Here is a 14031-nt window from a genome sequence, read left to right as displayed (position 1 = left end):
TGGTCATTAGTGATATTGAAGACACAGTAAGAGACAAAGAGCTATTGTTGTATCCTTACTTGATTACCTCAAATTCCTACAATTATTAAGGGTTGCAGTTCATAAAAAGAAGTAAAAGTAGAACTACATGGTCCTCAGTAGGACCTCAAATCCGATGATAGTAAGAAACACAACTAATTTGTCTGGGAAGTTATTCATAAATCATCAGTCTGACCTGAAGTGTATTCACTTTTTTCCCACAGTATTGGCAATGTTTAACAGTATCTTGATTTATCATCCAAAGAATTTGGGGAACTATAATGATTTACTTTTGTTCTTACGTGGCAAAGCATTGCCACGTCATGGCATTAATCAGCTACAAGGAATTAGACTATCATCCTTAATCAGGGTTTGTGGAGGGTCAACTTTGATCTCTTCTGGACTGCCTAATCGAACAGGCCTTCATCATGCCAAATATCAACTAAAAAGTCTACCATCTCCTGCACAATGTACCAGTTACTTAGAATCACAATACATGCAAATCTTGTCCTAAAAAATGAAACACATGGAAACGAAGATGGAAGACAGTTACACCTAACAATATCTCATGATTCTATTGGACAGGTGTGTGCATAATTATGTGATTGTTTCAAACTTACAGTTAAAGGGATTGGCTCAGGGAAACACTCATTGGTAGAAAGTAGATCCTCATACGCTGTTGACCAGCTGCAACATAAACTTTCCACATTATCTTCAAGAAGTAGCAACAATTCAACAGAAAATAATTGGGCAAAGCCACTGATATCATCAATCATTATGATGGAGGTATAATATGCAGCACATCGCTTTTGCATTAATCTTCCGGACATTTTTTTAGCAGCTACGATTAAACAGAAGTAAGCGGACAAAGCTACTAATATGGACACGCACCAAACAGAAGGACTGAAGGAGATATTTTGAAAAATCTGCAAACTATAGATCAGCAAGTGAGGTGCAAGTTCTAGTTGACAGAGTGACAGACATCCGAACATAAGTGCAATCAACAATTCAACAGAAAATAATTGGGCAAAGCCACTGATATCATCAATCATTATGATGGAGGTATAATATGCAGCACATAGCTTTTGCATTAATCTTCCAGACATTTTTTTAGCAGCTATGATTAAACAGAAGTAAGCGGACAAAGCTACTAATATGGACACGCACCAAACAAAAGGACTAAAGGAGATATTTTGAAAAATCTGCAAACTATAGATCAGCAAGTGAGGTGCAAGTTCTAGTTGACAGAGTGACAGACATCCGAACATAAGTGCAATTTCCTTAAACTGACATACCAGTCTTAATTGCTTCATTCTTACCTAATAATATGTAGTCACAGTTATGCTCTTCACTTTTTTCTTTGTTTTTAAACTCTAAGGTGCAAACTCTTTAACGATGACTAGTACACCAACTAACCCCATTCTATCCAAGAATTGTGTTAGGAGAAAATACCTTATAATTGGATCCTTGGCCATTCTTTGCACCCGCTGATCCCCGACCCACTTTCTTCTACTGTCATGCCAAGCAATTGCAGCTACATGATAACTTAGCTTTATTATCATGAAAGAACAATATGATCAACATCAATCATGTAATGACAAAACTAATTTGTTTGTTGCAAGGAATGGTAATGGGGGATACGTTACTTTGGAATCGTTGCTTTCGACTCCTTCCCCCCACCCTCAGGGTAAAAAGAAACAGAAAAACCATCACACTGATGAAAATCCAAATTCCAATGCTATCACTTTTGGTATAACTCGGCTGTAAAAGATGGTTTACAGGGCAGTACTGAGCCGCAAGTGATGTCAAGATGGAACATCAATCTAACTTAGGATTTTATTACTTTTGTGAACAGAGAGGGGAAAAAAAATTATGAACACTTGGTGGTTTTGGAAATAGGCAAATATTGTAACCCAAAAGATTTTGATTACTTCACTAACTAATAGAAGATATTCTTTGAAAAGTCAAAGTGTGCATAATATCTGAACAGACTTAACATAGATGTCTATTCTACAGTAGGAGTAATTTCTGACTATGAGTTAGTTTAATGGTGTTACACCAACATTGGAAAAATCACGGATACATATACAAGTATGAATACTTAGTATCTAATGAACTTACCATAGTTGACAAATACAGAAGTGTTTGGTTCTTTTTCTGCAGGACTTTTCTCTTCAGTGGCAGATTTGTTATTCTCTAAAGATTGCTTTTTATTGGAACGGGAATTTCCAGTACGCATCTCCATTATCTCCAAGTTGAGTGACCATTCCTTTTATGCAACTGCTCCGAAAATTGAGGACGAGTGTTTCCTTTCAGAGACTTTCCAAAGTTCTACTAACAGAATGGTCACCTAGAATGCAGGTTTTACTGTTTAGTACAAGAGAGCACCGCCAATGGAAAATCAGATGAAAGATAGGTAAATGAAGAAGAAGAAAAAGTATGGGCCATGCAACACATGGTGGTTAAACTTAAACATAAATAGCTACCCATATTCAAATTGATAACACCATATGCTCCACAATTGCACATAACCAACTTAATAAGAAGGTAGTATAGACCCGGTTGAATCATCAAGAATTACTTTCCTCTAGCTTAATTGTTTTTGAAGCATAAAACCTCCAAACTCAATTCTATCCAGCACCCTCATGAGTACCTGAACTCATGATACTTCGACAAAAATATAAAGAGGCTCCAAAACCCATTTTGACCCAGCTCAATTGCGTATTGCAAGAACTGGGTCATCATTGGACACAAACCCAGATTCAAAAATGAGCCTTTCAATAGAACCCACATCACGGTAGCTGTAAAGAAATCACATTTCAACTCTCATACAGAAACTGGGGCTTTTTCAATATTACCCACCAAGCCCCAGCATAAATTGTCCACAACTCTTTGCAACATTCAAAATTAGATGATTCAATAAAGAACCTATTGCTCCAAGAACCAAAACAGCTTCAGCTTGATTTATTAACCATTAACACATTTCCAAACTAAATACCCACTTCACATTTTATCTCATTGATGTTGATGTTCAATGAAAACAATCAAAAGATAAAATCTTTTAATCCAAAAGAGAAGTAGCTAGAATATGACATATATTAGGCAAATTAGATCCGGAGGAAAAGAGAAAAATTGCATAACACTGAATCATGGAAAAAGGCATAACACTTTCAACATTTTCAATGCATTCTTCCATAAAAATCCAAAAACAAAACAAACCCATTTGAGATCCACAAGCATAAGTCATACCCAAAAGCCACAAAATTTACAGGAAAAATGAAAAGGAGAGGACTTGAATGCATTACAAAGAAAAGGGCAGAGAGGTACCTTATTGCGCACGTTTCACGGGAAGCACTCAGTTTTGCAGAGATTGAGAGAGAGTGTAAATTGGGTCATGAAATTTGGATTTGGCCAAGCAAAAACGCAATAAGAAATGGAATGTCATAATTTTTATTTTTCCTTATTCAAGTTTTTCTGGTTGTATGGTTTTTAAAGTGTGTAGTTCTTTTTCAGTCACTCTCTGTTGCGGACGTGGATGTGAGTCGGATTTGGCTAAGTTTTCCCCTACAAAGTGAAATTATGACAATGTCCTCCACCCTTAACCTACAATTCTTTTTCTTTCCTTTTTCTTTTCCTTTCCACAAAAAACAAAGGGTATATGACATTTCTTTGCAAGAAGTTCAACACGTGTTAGTGTTGTTTAACTGTTCTGCTATTTTTGATCAAAAAACAAAGGAGTTCTGCTAAAGAACATTGTGTTCTTTTCATGTCATTCATATGTTTTAGCTTAACGGACGGTTCTTTATGATTATTTGATCATTCTTTTTCAATTAATTATTTGTTCGATATAATTGGATAATTAGCTATCAATATTTTGATTAGTTATTTGTACATATAATGATATGATATATAAAGAATGACATAAAATGATCGATTCAAGACTTCGGGTCATGAAAGTGAAACTCACATATGTATTATAGATCACATGGTCTATAATGTGTTAGATATCATATGTACATGTATGTTCGGTTATGGCAGCTAATTTTTTTTATTAAAGAATGGTAATTCATTGATATTTCAGCAAGGTCATATTAAACGATCTATCTTGTAAACTCACATTTTCAGTCATTAAGATCAGCAAAAAAAAAAAAAAATCCTTACAAAACTCATAACACAATGCCAATAGACATAGAAAATGATGGCGACATCTCCTCTAACTTTTTTTCTCTCATTATAACAATTCGTCATTATTGAGTCAAACTTAAAACTTCCTATTTGAATTTGTTAATCAATGCGTGGCAACTGGCAAGTGCCTAAAAGGCTAAAACACTTTCTTAGTGATCTAGAATTCAATGTCACTTTGCTGAGTACATTCTGGGCGTCGGGTTTGTGTGGGTGATGAGGATTGTATACACAATCTATCCCAGAAACAAACATAAACAAAATGACAATTCTCAGTACGTACGATACGGAAGATGTTCAGACATTGGAAAACAGAACTAGCTAGTACAAGCAAATCAACAACTCTCTCTCTTCCCTTGAAGAGGGATCGTATAGCGATTTCCAGCTCTTACGAGTTGCTCTAGGGATTTTCGTTTGGCTTTTGTTTTCTATATTTTAGCATCTGATGCAAGTTATATACGTCTTCCTTTTATAGCAAAACCACTACACTGCAAATGCGCATCCTTCACATCCAGGATGGAATGTTGATGACGAGGTTCACGAGTATGGCCCCCTAGCTATTAGATTTAGCGATTCCAGCAACTTCACTCCATGCATCGATCTGTTCATCTCCATGAGCAAACACTGGGTAGTAGAATTGGGTAGGTCTACATACGATAGAAGGTTTTGACATTTGGAAGTCACTAAGTTGAGCTGGTACAAACATCATCCACCCTCTTGAGAACACACATTTTCATTGGATGTCTGAGACTTGGGACGATATGAAGCAACAATGTCGTCGTCACTCGAGGAGTACTATAAGTTAGTGACTACGGACACCTCCATTCTCCTCTCCTGGACCTGAAAGGGCCTCCGAAAAAAATTGGGATATACAAGTTAGTGAGTTAGAATAACACCACGTCTGTAACAATACCCGACCTTGGAGGTTGGAGACTTACAATTAGATAATGGTTGTATTCAGAGGGAATCCTTGCTAACTGACGTATTTGTGTAGTTCGAATATACTTTTAGTTGTGGAAGCGACGAGCTGTTTACTACCTGTGGAAGAGCTTTCTTATGTAATGCAAAAGGCTTTGAATTCTTATCGAAAAAAAATATATAAAAAAATGAGAAAACATTACTCGACCTTGGGACTAGGCAAAGTAGGCCTGTGCCCATGGCCTTCAAATGTATGGGTCTCAAATATTTTTTTTTTTTTTTTTTTGAGACTGGGCCTTGAAATTTTAGAATTTACATATAAGTTTTTTCATAAAAAAAAAAAATGGTGAATAATTTATAGTAATAAATCAACTCTTTTATAAATAAGCGAAATTACCCGTAACGACTTACTCCAGTAGAGTTGTCAAAAAAATCGTTACCTAAACAATTCAATAATTTGAAGTCAACAATGTAGCTCATTCAAAATTAATCAACACTACCCTAGTACCCATGATGAAAAGTCAAATGTGCATCTAAATTGTGGCCTTGTGGGTACTCTCGGCAACATTTCTCAAAGCCCTCAAAAGAGGAGAAATTCTAACAAAAACTAAATAAAAAAGAAAAACTCGAGCCCACGCCCAGTCCAATGGGTCCAAAACCAGGTACACAGTCCAGCCCATTAACTTAGGGAAAACCCTAAAGCCCAGTAGCCCAGCAAAGCGATGCCCCATCCACCGCCGAGCTAAGCAACGACCATCCCTGGCAATCCCACGCCACCAAATCACAAGCCCAGTAGCCTAGCAAAGCGACGCCTACTAGAGAAGCCAAGCACGACATTGTCATTTCTAGAGCGCCATGTGCCAAAATCCGACCTCGAAACCAAAAGACGGCCTCCGGAGATCGACTTTCTCCCGGAACACATCCCTAGGCCTCTAGCGAGGCCCAACTGCCACAAAAATCCGATCTTCCACCAGATTAGAGTCCCGAGTTCGAGAACAGCATCCAACCTAACTCCAATACCATCTTGCAAGGACACCCCACCACCAGCAACCACAAACAGAACAGATGCCTCACTACCCAGGCAGACCAGGAAGATGAAGAGTAAACCAAGATCGGAGATGACGAGCAACGAAGAGAAATTTGCAAAGAAAACTAAAGGGCCAACTTAATTTTCTCTCAATCCTAAAAAAAAAATTATAAAAAAAAAAAACTTAAAAAAATTCGATAGCAGGTCTATGTGATAGACCAATTACATTTTGATATGTAGTCAACACCATTAGTAATTGTTTGTACAGAAACTCGATTCAACTAGCTAGATTGCAAACATCAATTACATATGCAGTCAAAAATTTGGCGGGTGGCGGGTGCCATGGCCACTTCAGGCCCTTAAATAGCTCTGGCCCTGATTGCCTTAATGTGATGCATGCTACATTACGTACGGTGTCATTAAACAGTTGCATGTCATGCATGCTAGCTATCAACCGAACAATACGTACCTAGCTACGTACTGATCTTTCGTTGAATGCTATGAAACTGCAACAATCGACATCTACTTCTATTATTTGTCAGAAAAATCTAATTTCTTGAGTAAAAATCCATGAATGCAAAAGATATTGCAAAATTAACACAGTAATGAACCGAAATTAGACCCTTACAAATTACAATTTGATGGCTTATAATATTCTAAGCCTGTTTAATAAAACAAAGAGATCGAGTTACATGCTTGAAATCCCAGGATTTGGAGAAGCAAATGCTAAAAAACTGGGGGTCTTTCTCTAACAGCGCCATCGGTTTTCCTCCAAGTTCACACATGCGTCCATGCCCCCATCCCATTGTCTCTCAACGAACACTGCGAGATTTCTGAACAATATATAGCTGACGCTAGTTTGGAGGATCACTAATTTGAACTTTGTTTGTGTGCGCGCGCGCGTGTATACCTGAGTTTTAGAGTTTTAGAGCTTAAACATTCGAATGATGGAAATATGTAGTGAGAAACCCTAGCTAATCGCGAGCGATATATCTCATATCAATCAAGTTAGAATCTCTCCTCTTTGGAGTAAACTGTAAACATAAAAGGAAATGATCGAGATCCTAGAGTGGACCGAGTGGTCATAAATCACTTAACCAAGATGTTTGATAGTTATTAAGCTCCGAACATGGCTAATTGCCTTGATGCATATTGAAAATTCTGACGCTACGTACGGTGTCATTAAACATACATATATTGAAATTTATTAGAAGCTGCATTTGATGCATGCTAGCTAATAATCCGTCCCTACGTACGTACTGATCTATTATTGACTGCTATGAATCTGCAACAACCAACGTCTTCATCCATTACTTGTCAGAACAATCTAACTTCTTGAGTACAAATCCATGAATGCAAATGACATTAATTGATTAATTAACACAGTAATAAACCAGAAATTAATCGATTAGAATTTGATAGCTTAGTATTCTAAGCCTTAATTATTGACTTCGAAATAAAACATAGACAGTTACATGCTTGATATTCCAGGATTTGGAGAAGCAAATGCTAAAAACTGGGGGTCTTTCTCTAACAGAGCCATTTGGTTTTCCTCCAAGTTCACCCATGCTTCAATGCCCCTATCCCATTGTCTGTCGACGAACACAGTGAGATTTCTAAATGCAGGACCAACTTTCCCCATGGCTCCGATCCAAAATGGCCTCCCCCAACCAAAATCAACCTGTTTTAAAATGCTAGCCCAGCTTGTGAATGCATAGATATCCGGTGTTTCTGAGGAAAGCATAGCCTCAAGCTGATTACAAAACTCAGAAATGGTTCCGAATCCACCATCTTCACCTTGCAAACTCTCCAAATACTCACTATCGAATCCCTTGATTGATTCCTTAATTATGTTCACTAAGTCACGCAAGTCATGAGCGTCTGCCTCAGAAGCGTCGGCGGCAGCTACGGCCCACCAAAAAAGATTTCCGATCATGACAGTATCCGATCGCATTTGTGAATTCATTCGCGGTCTCATGTTCACTGCATGAACGACTATGGATGTCTTTGGTGATCGAAGTACCTATTACCAAAAAGTTGGGAGAAAATTTTGAGTGCAATTATATATATACACTTCCTTTAAGTACCTCAAACACACACACACATATATCCTTCTTGGCTAAGCACATCCTAACCTAAGCTTAGGTACGGATTTTCAGTTTTTGGCCACTTTTCGATCACATATTCACATCTAAACCGTTCAGTATTTAGATTCTAACGTATAGATCATCTCTGCCAAATTTCAGCCAAATTGATGATCCTTAAGGCGTTCAAAACTGCAATTTACAACAATGTACACGAACGGTTACGGTTTGACAGATTCGGTTCGTTCGTGTAAATTGCAGTTTTGGATACCTTAACGATCATCAATTTGGCTGAAATTTTGCAGAGATGATCTATATATTAGGACCTAAAAACTGAATGGTTAAGATGTGAATATGTGATCGAAAAGTAGCCAAAAACTGGAAATCCGTTCCATAAGCTTAGGTAAGGATATCCTAACCTAAGATATATATATATATATATATATATATATATATATATATATATATATATATATATATATGCAGATCCTATCCAGAGCGGAGCTCCGCTTTGAAAATTTACGTGTGAAGTTCGAGTTTTGGGTCACTTTTCGGTCGCATATCCACATCTGGACCGTTCAGTTTTTAGGTACCAGTGTATAGATCGTCTCTGCAAATTTTCAGCCAAAATGATGATCGTTAAGGCATTGATAATTGCCTTAAAGCTAGTACGGTTCAGGTATTGCCTCCAATACCATCCTGCAAGGAAACCCCACCACCAGCAACCACAAACAGAACAGATGCCTCACTACCCAGGCAGACCAGGAAGATGAAGAGTAAACCAAGATCGGAGATGACGAGAAACGAAGAGAAATTTGCAAAGAAAACTAGAGGGGCAACTTAATTTTCTCTCAATCCTAAAAAAAATTATAAAAAAAAACTTTAAAAAATTCTATCAGAAAAGAAATTAAAAAAATTAAAACAGCTGTTTTGTATAATTATAGGACTCAATTACTTGAGCCCAACTGTCTCGACGTTTTGTATGTGTATTAGGAGTACTAACTTTATTCAATAATCAAATAATTACATTTTGATATGTAGTCAATCACTTGGAGGGTGCCAACATTAGTAATTGTGTGTACCGAAACTCGATTCAATTAGATTACAAACATCAATTACATATGCAGTCAAAAATTTGGCATGTGCCATGGCCACTTCAGGCCCTTAAATAGCTCTGCCCCTGATTGCCTTAATGTGATGCATGCTACGTACGAACGGTGTCATTTAGCAGTTGCATCTGCCCCTGATTGCCTTAATGTGATGCATGCTACGTACGTACGAACAGTGTCATTTAGCAGTTGCATCTGCCCCTGATTGCCTTTGTCACGCCCCGAATTTTGAATAACACATTCAAAATCCGAAACATGAATTAAACAACTTAAACAAATAAACGTTCTGAATTCTTTTCTCAGAAACAACTCCACCACTTACACAAAATTTCCAAATCGGTAAACTTCGAGTTAATTATTACAATTCACTCTCACAAGAAATATTGTAAAGCTCTAAATGAGCATAACACACCTCACCGGCTCACAAAGCAATTCAGATTGACACAATTGCAGCTACTCTACGCAGCTCGATCTCCGTCCTGATTCTCTTGACCTGTAGGATTACCCGCTACACAATTTGAATAGTGTACCGGGATTGCAACAACACAAACCCGGTAAGCTTTTGACAGCCCGTATGAGTAAACAAGGAATTGCACGACTTTAAAGAACAAATCAATTTAAGTGATTCTTAGTATAAAAATTGAAGTGCACAACGTCACTTCAAACATCAATCAACTCACATCTCACCATGATCATCCAAACAACTAAACTTTCCCTTTCCAATATATACTCAAGGGTATATGATAGTTATAAAAACCCCTCCACGCAGCATGTCATACTCAAAGACACATAAAAACTTGAGGTTATCCCTCAAACAGTATGATGGCAGACAGACTAGAGCTCTAACTGAATCGTAACCTGTCACCTTGGCCAAGGTTCAATCTTACGATAATACGTGTCATAATCATCGACACACGATGAAGACACCTGCCACTATCATCGACGCACGATGAAAACACTTGCCACAATCATCGACACACGATGAAAATACTTGGCACTTTCATCGACACACGATGAGAACACTTGCCACAATCATCGACACACGATGAAAATACTGGGCACTTTCATCGACACACGATGAGAACACTTGCCACAATCATCGACACACGATGAGAATACTTGGCACCATCATCGACACACGATGAGAACACTTGACACTAACATATAATTTGTCTACACATTTCAACTATCGCACTTTACTCAACTACTCTTTATCACGAACAACTCAATACATCACACAATGTCATAACTTTCAATATATATTTCACGTAAATATATATATATATATATATATATACGTAATCACCTACACAAGAGTGACTACTAATACCATCTATAGTTCACATGCAATAAAAACAAGAAATTCATTTTTATACTTAAATTCATTTTCCTTACCTGTGAGTAGTAGCCCTATGAACCGTAGTCGATCAAGTTCATATTATTTCAAAACAAATCTTTATTTTCTTAAAACAATTTTCCACACCTTTATAATTCAATATAAATCACTAAATTTCGGTTCATGAAGGAACCATGTGCGATTTTACTCACCTCTAATCCAGCTGCATCTTCTTAACAGCTCAACAACAATTTCACAAATTGTCCGCCAAATCGATCCGTCAATCACCTAATCCAACACGATCTTAACTTAGCAATTTATTCAAAAACCATACAAATACAACAATCCAACGGTCGGATTCTAAATTAATGATGATCCAACGGTCGGATCGAAATTATACGATGATCCAACGGTCGGATCCTCACGGATCGCCCTCAGGATCATCCTCCAAAATTATCACGAAGATCCAACGGTTGGATCTTCCTGAATCGTCCTTACAAACATCTCCACAAATTTATACGAAAATCCGACGGACGGATTCTCACGAATCGCCTCGCTAATCACTGTTTTGCATTTATACGAAGATCCAACGGTCGGATCTTCGCCCATGACCACACAAAGTCACTGGGACAGTCATAAGATCATCATATCAAAACTACAAGTCCATCTGACGGTCCTAACTTCACAGATCACAAATCTAACGATCGAAATCGATCGAAACTTAAAAATTCATAACTTAATCATACGATATCCAAAAATTGCGTATAATATATCGAAATGATCGTATTGAAATATAGAATCTAAAAATGCACAGAAAATATATTTTTGACCCCCGGAGGTGGCCGGAAAAGGGACGCCGGAGTTAGGGCAGAGCCGCCGCCGACCACCGCCAATGGTGTCGGGGCCGGGCTGCTCCTCTTCCTCTCATCATGCTTAACAACTTTCATAACTATCATGTAAGCTGAAAATGACCGGAAGTGGTTGAAATTACCTAAAACAGTCGAGGTGGCCGGAAAATTTCCAGAATCCGGCGAAATTTGCAGAATCCGGCAAGGCTTGATTTCGACGTCAAAACTTCAATTTCAGGCTTCGATCCCTTCTAGAGAGTTGTTAAGAACATCAAGGAGAACTCACTGGTTCAAGAATCAATCAAAACGATGCACTACAGCTCGAGATATACCGATCGAAAGATTTTCGTTTCGGATTGAAAACTTACCGAGCTCCGACGAACGTGAAACCGGTCACTCTAGGTGCAATCCTCCTAGTATGATGATCAGCAGGTTGAGGGGAGTTCATGGAGCCAAGGATCGGAAGTTTTGGTGGCCGGAGCTAGGAGAAAACCGGCGTTGACCAAAATCGAGCTTAAATCGAAACCGGGCCGCCGCCGCCGCTAGGGGCCGTGCCGCCATACAAGGCTGCCACAGACAGGTGCGCAAGGACCATACGAAGCCAATGGAAGAAGTTTGGTGAGGATCGGTGGCCGGAGGAGGAAGATATGGCCAAACGAAAATCGGAGGCGATTTCCGGCGGGGACGAGGGCTGCAGCAGCTTTTTTCTATTTTTGTAAATTCTGAAACTATTTTCGGAAATTTCCGAAAATGGAAGCTTTATACTAAATTGAAAACTTTTTCAAAAAATCATAACTAATTCATACGAACTCCGATTTTTGCGTTCCGCATATGCCCGCGATCGTATCGACGAGCTCTACAACTTTCATGAAGGAAGTTTTCCCAAATTTTGAACGTATAAAAAGTCAACTTTCGCGAGCCCCTAAATAACGTTCGTTTTCGAAAATTAATCGTTCGAACTAATTCCACAACTTCTCCAAGCCTCGTACTCGCTCCCACTATCGTGAAATCAATTCTAAAAATCCACGGAATTTAATTTAGATTTTTCGGGGTATTACAGCCTTAATGTGATGCATGCTACGTACGTACGTACGGTGTCATTTAGCAGTTGCATCTGCCCCTGATTGCCTTAATGTGATGCATGCTACGTACGTACGGTGTCATTTAACAGTTGCATGTGATGCATGCTAGCTATCAACCAAACAATACGTACCTAGCTACGTACTGATCTTTCGTTGACTGCTATGAAACTGCAACAATCGACATCTACTTCTATAATTTGTCAGAAAAATCTAATTTCTTGAGTAAAAATCCGTGAATGGAAAAGATATTGCAAAATTAACACAGTAATGAACTCGAAATTAGACCCTTAATTACAAATTACAATTTGATGGCTTATAATATTCTAAGCCTGTTTAATAAAACATAGAGATCGAGTTACATGCTTGAAATCCCAGGATTTGGAGAAGCAAATGCTAAAAAACTGGGGGTCTTTCTCTAACAAAGCCATCGGTTTTCCTCCAAGTTCACACAAGCGTCAATGCCCCCATCCCATTGTCTCTCAACGAACACTGCGAGATTTCTGAACAATATATAGCTGAGGCTAGTTTGGAGGATCACTAATTTGAACTTTATTTGTGTGCGCGCGGGTGTGTGTATGCCTGAGTTTTAGAGCTTAAACATTCGAATGATGGAAATATGTAGTGAGAAACCCTAGCTAATCGCGAGCGATATATCTCATATCAATCAAGTTAGAATCTCTCCTCTTTGGAGTAAACTGTAAACATAAAAAAGAAATGATCGAGATCCTAGAGTGGACCGAGTGGTCATAATCACTTAACCAAGATGTTTGATAGTTATTAAGCTCCGAACATGGCTAATTGCCTTGATGCAAATTGAAAATTCTGACGCTACGTACGGTGTCATTAAACATACATATATTGAAATTTATTAGAAGCTGCATTTGGTGCATGCTAGCTAATAATCCGTCCCTACGTACGTACTGATCTATTATTGACTGCTATGAATCTGCAACAACCAACGTCTTCATCCATTACTTGTCAGAACAATCTAACTTCTTGAGTACAAATCCATGAATGCAAATGATATTAATTGATTAATTAACACAGTAATAAACCAGAAATTAATCGATTACAATTTGATAGCTTAGTATTCTAAGCCTTAATTATTGACTTCGAAATAAAACATAGACAGTTACATGCTTGATATTCCAGGATTTGGAGAAGCAAATGCTAAAAACTGGGGGTCTTTCTCTAACAGAGCCATTTGGTTTTCCTCCAAGTTCACCCATGCTTCAATGCCTCTATCCCATTGTCTCTCGACGAACACAGTGAGATTTCTAAATGCAGGACCGACTTTCCCCATGGTTCCGATCCAAAATGGACTCCCCCAACCAAAATCAACCTGTTTAAAAAAGCTAGCCCAGCTTGTGAATGCATAGATATCCGGTGTTTCTGAGGAAAGCATAGCCTCAAGCTGATTACAAAAC

At 38.2% G+C, this 14031-nt stretch overlaps 3 protein-coding genes and 1 long non-coding RNA gene across 6 annotated transcripts in view; all 4 read right to left on the bottom strand.

Moving 5' to 3' along the window:
• Positions 1 to 27: 27 nt before the first annotated feature.
• Positions 28 to 3516, bottom strand: LOC133717132 (uncharacterized). 2 transcript variants are annotated; one of them, XM_062143786.1, is made up of 5 exons: positions 3346 to 3516; positions 2140 to 2385; positions 1471 to 1552; positions 639 to 705; positions 28 to 479 (listed from the first exon to the last, which is right to left on the bottom strand). In XM_062143786.1, exons 2-5 carry the CDS (start codon positions 2261 to 2263, stop codon positions 426 to 428), a joined length of 327 nt encoding a protein of 108 aa, XP_061999770.1. In that variant the 5' UTR covers positions 2264 to 2385; positions 3346 to 3516; the 3' UTR covers positions 28 to 425. The 2 variants fall into 2 exon arrangements, with proteins under 2 accessions (XP_061999770.1, XP_061999771.1); XM_062143787.1 differs by having other exon boundaries at positions 2140 to 2368.
• Positions 3517 to 7497: 3981 nt separating this feature from the next.
• Positions 7498 to 8163, bottom strand: LOC133717350 (pelargonidin 3-O-(6-caffeoylglucoside) 5-O-(6-O-malonylglucoside) 4'''-malonyltransferase-like). The gene has a single exon (XM_062144046.1). The coding sequence runs from the start codon at positions 8121 to 8123 to the stop codon at positions 7617 to 7619; it is 507 nt and encodes a 168-aa protein (XP_062000030.1). The 5' UTR covers positions 8124 to 8163; the 3' UTR covers positions 7498 to 7616.
• A 1484-nt stretch (positions 8164 to 9647) lies between these two features.
• On the bottom strand, positions 9648 to 12073 carry LOC133717351 (uncharacterized). 2 transcript variants are annotated; one of them, XR_009849549.1, is made up of 4 exons: positions 11891 to 12073; positions 11666 to 11807; positions 10887 to 10962; positions 9648 to 9846 (listed from the first exon to the last, which is right to left on the bottom strand). It is a non-coding gene; the product is annotated as an uncharacterized LOC133717351 (long non-coding RNA). The 2 variants fall into 2 exon arrangements; XR_009849550.1 differs by having other exon boundaries at positions 11666 to 12073.
• Positions 12074 to 13736: 1663 nt separating this feature from the next.
• The window catches only part of LOC133716803 (stemmadenine O-acetyltransferase-like), a 2195-nt gene continuing 1900 nt past the window's right edge, over positions 13737 to 14031 (bottom strand). The window contains exon 3 of the mRNA XM_062143458.1: positions 13737 to 13996. Coding sequence (XP_061999442.1) covers positions 13737 to 13996 — 260 coding nt within the window. The remainder of the gene's footprint in view (positions 13997 to 14031) is intronic.

Source organism: Rosa rugosa, chromosome 6, assembly GCF_958449725.1.
Source record: "Rosa rugosa chromosome 6, drRosRugo1.1, whole genome shotgun sequence".
NCBI classification, from domain to species: Eukaryota; Viridiplantae; Streptophyta; class Magnoliopsida; order Rosales; family Rosaceae; genus Rosa; species Rosa rugosa.
The sequence above is the reverse complement of the archived record's forward strand: the minus strand, read 5'-3'. Positions and strand labels throughout refer to the sequence as shown.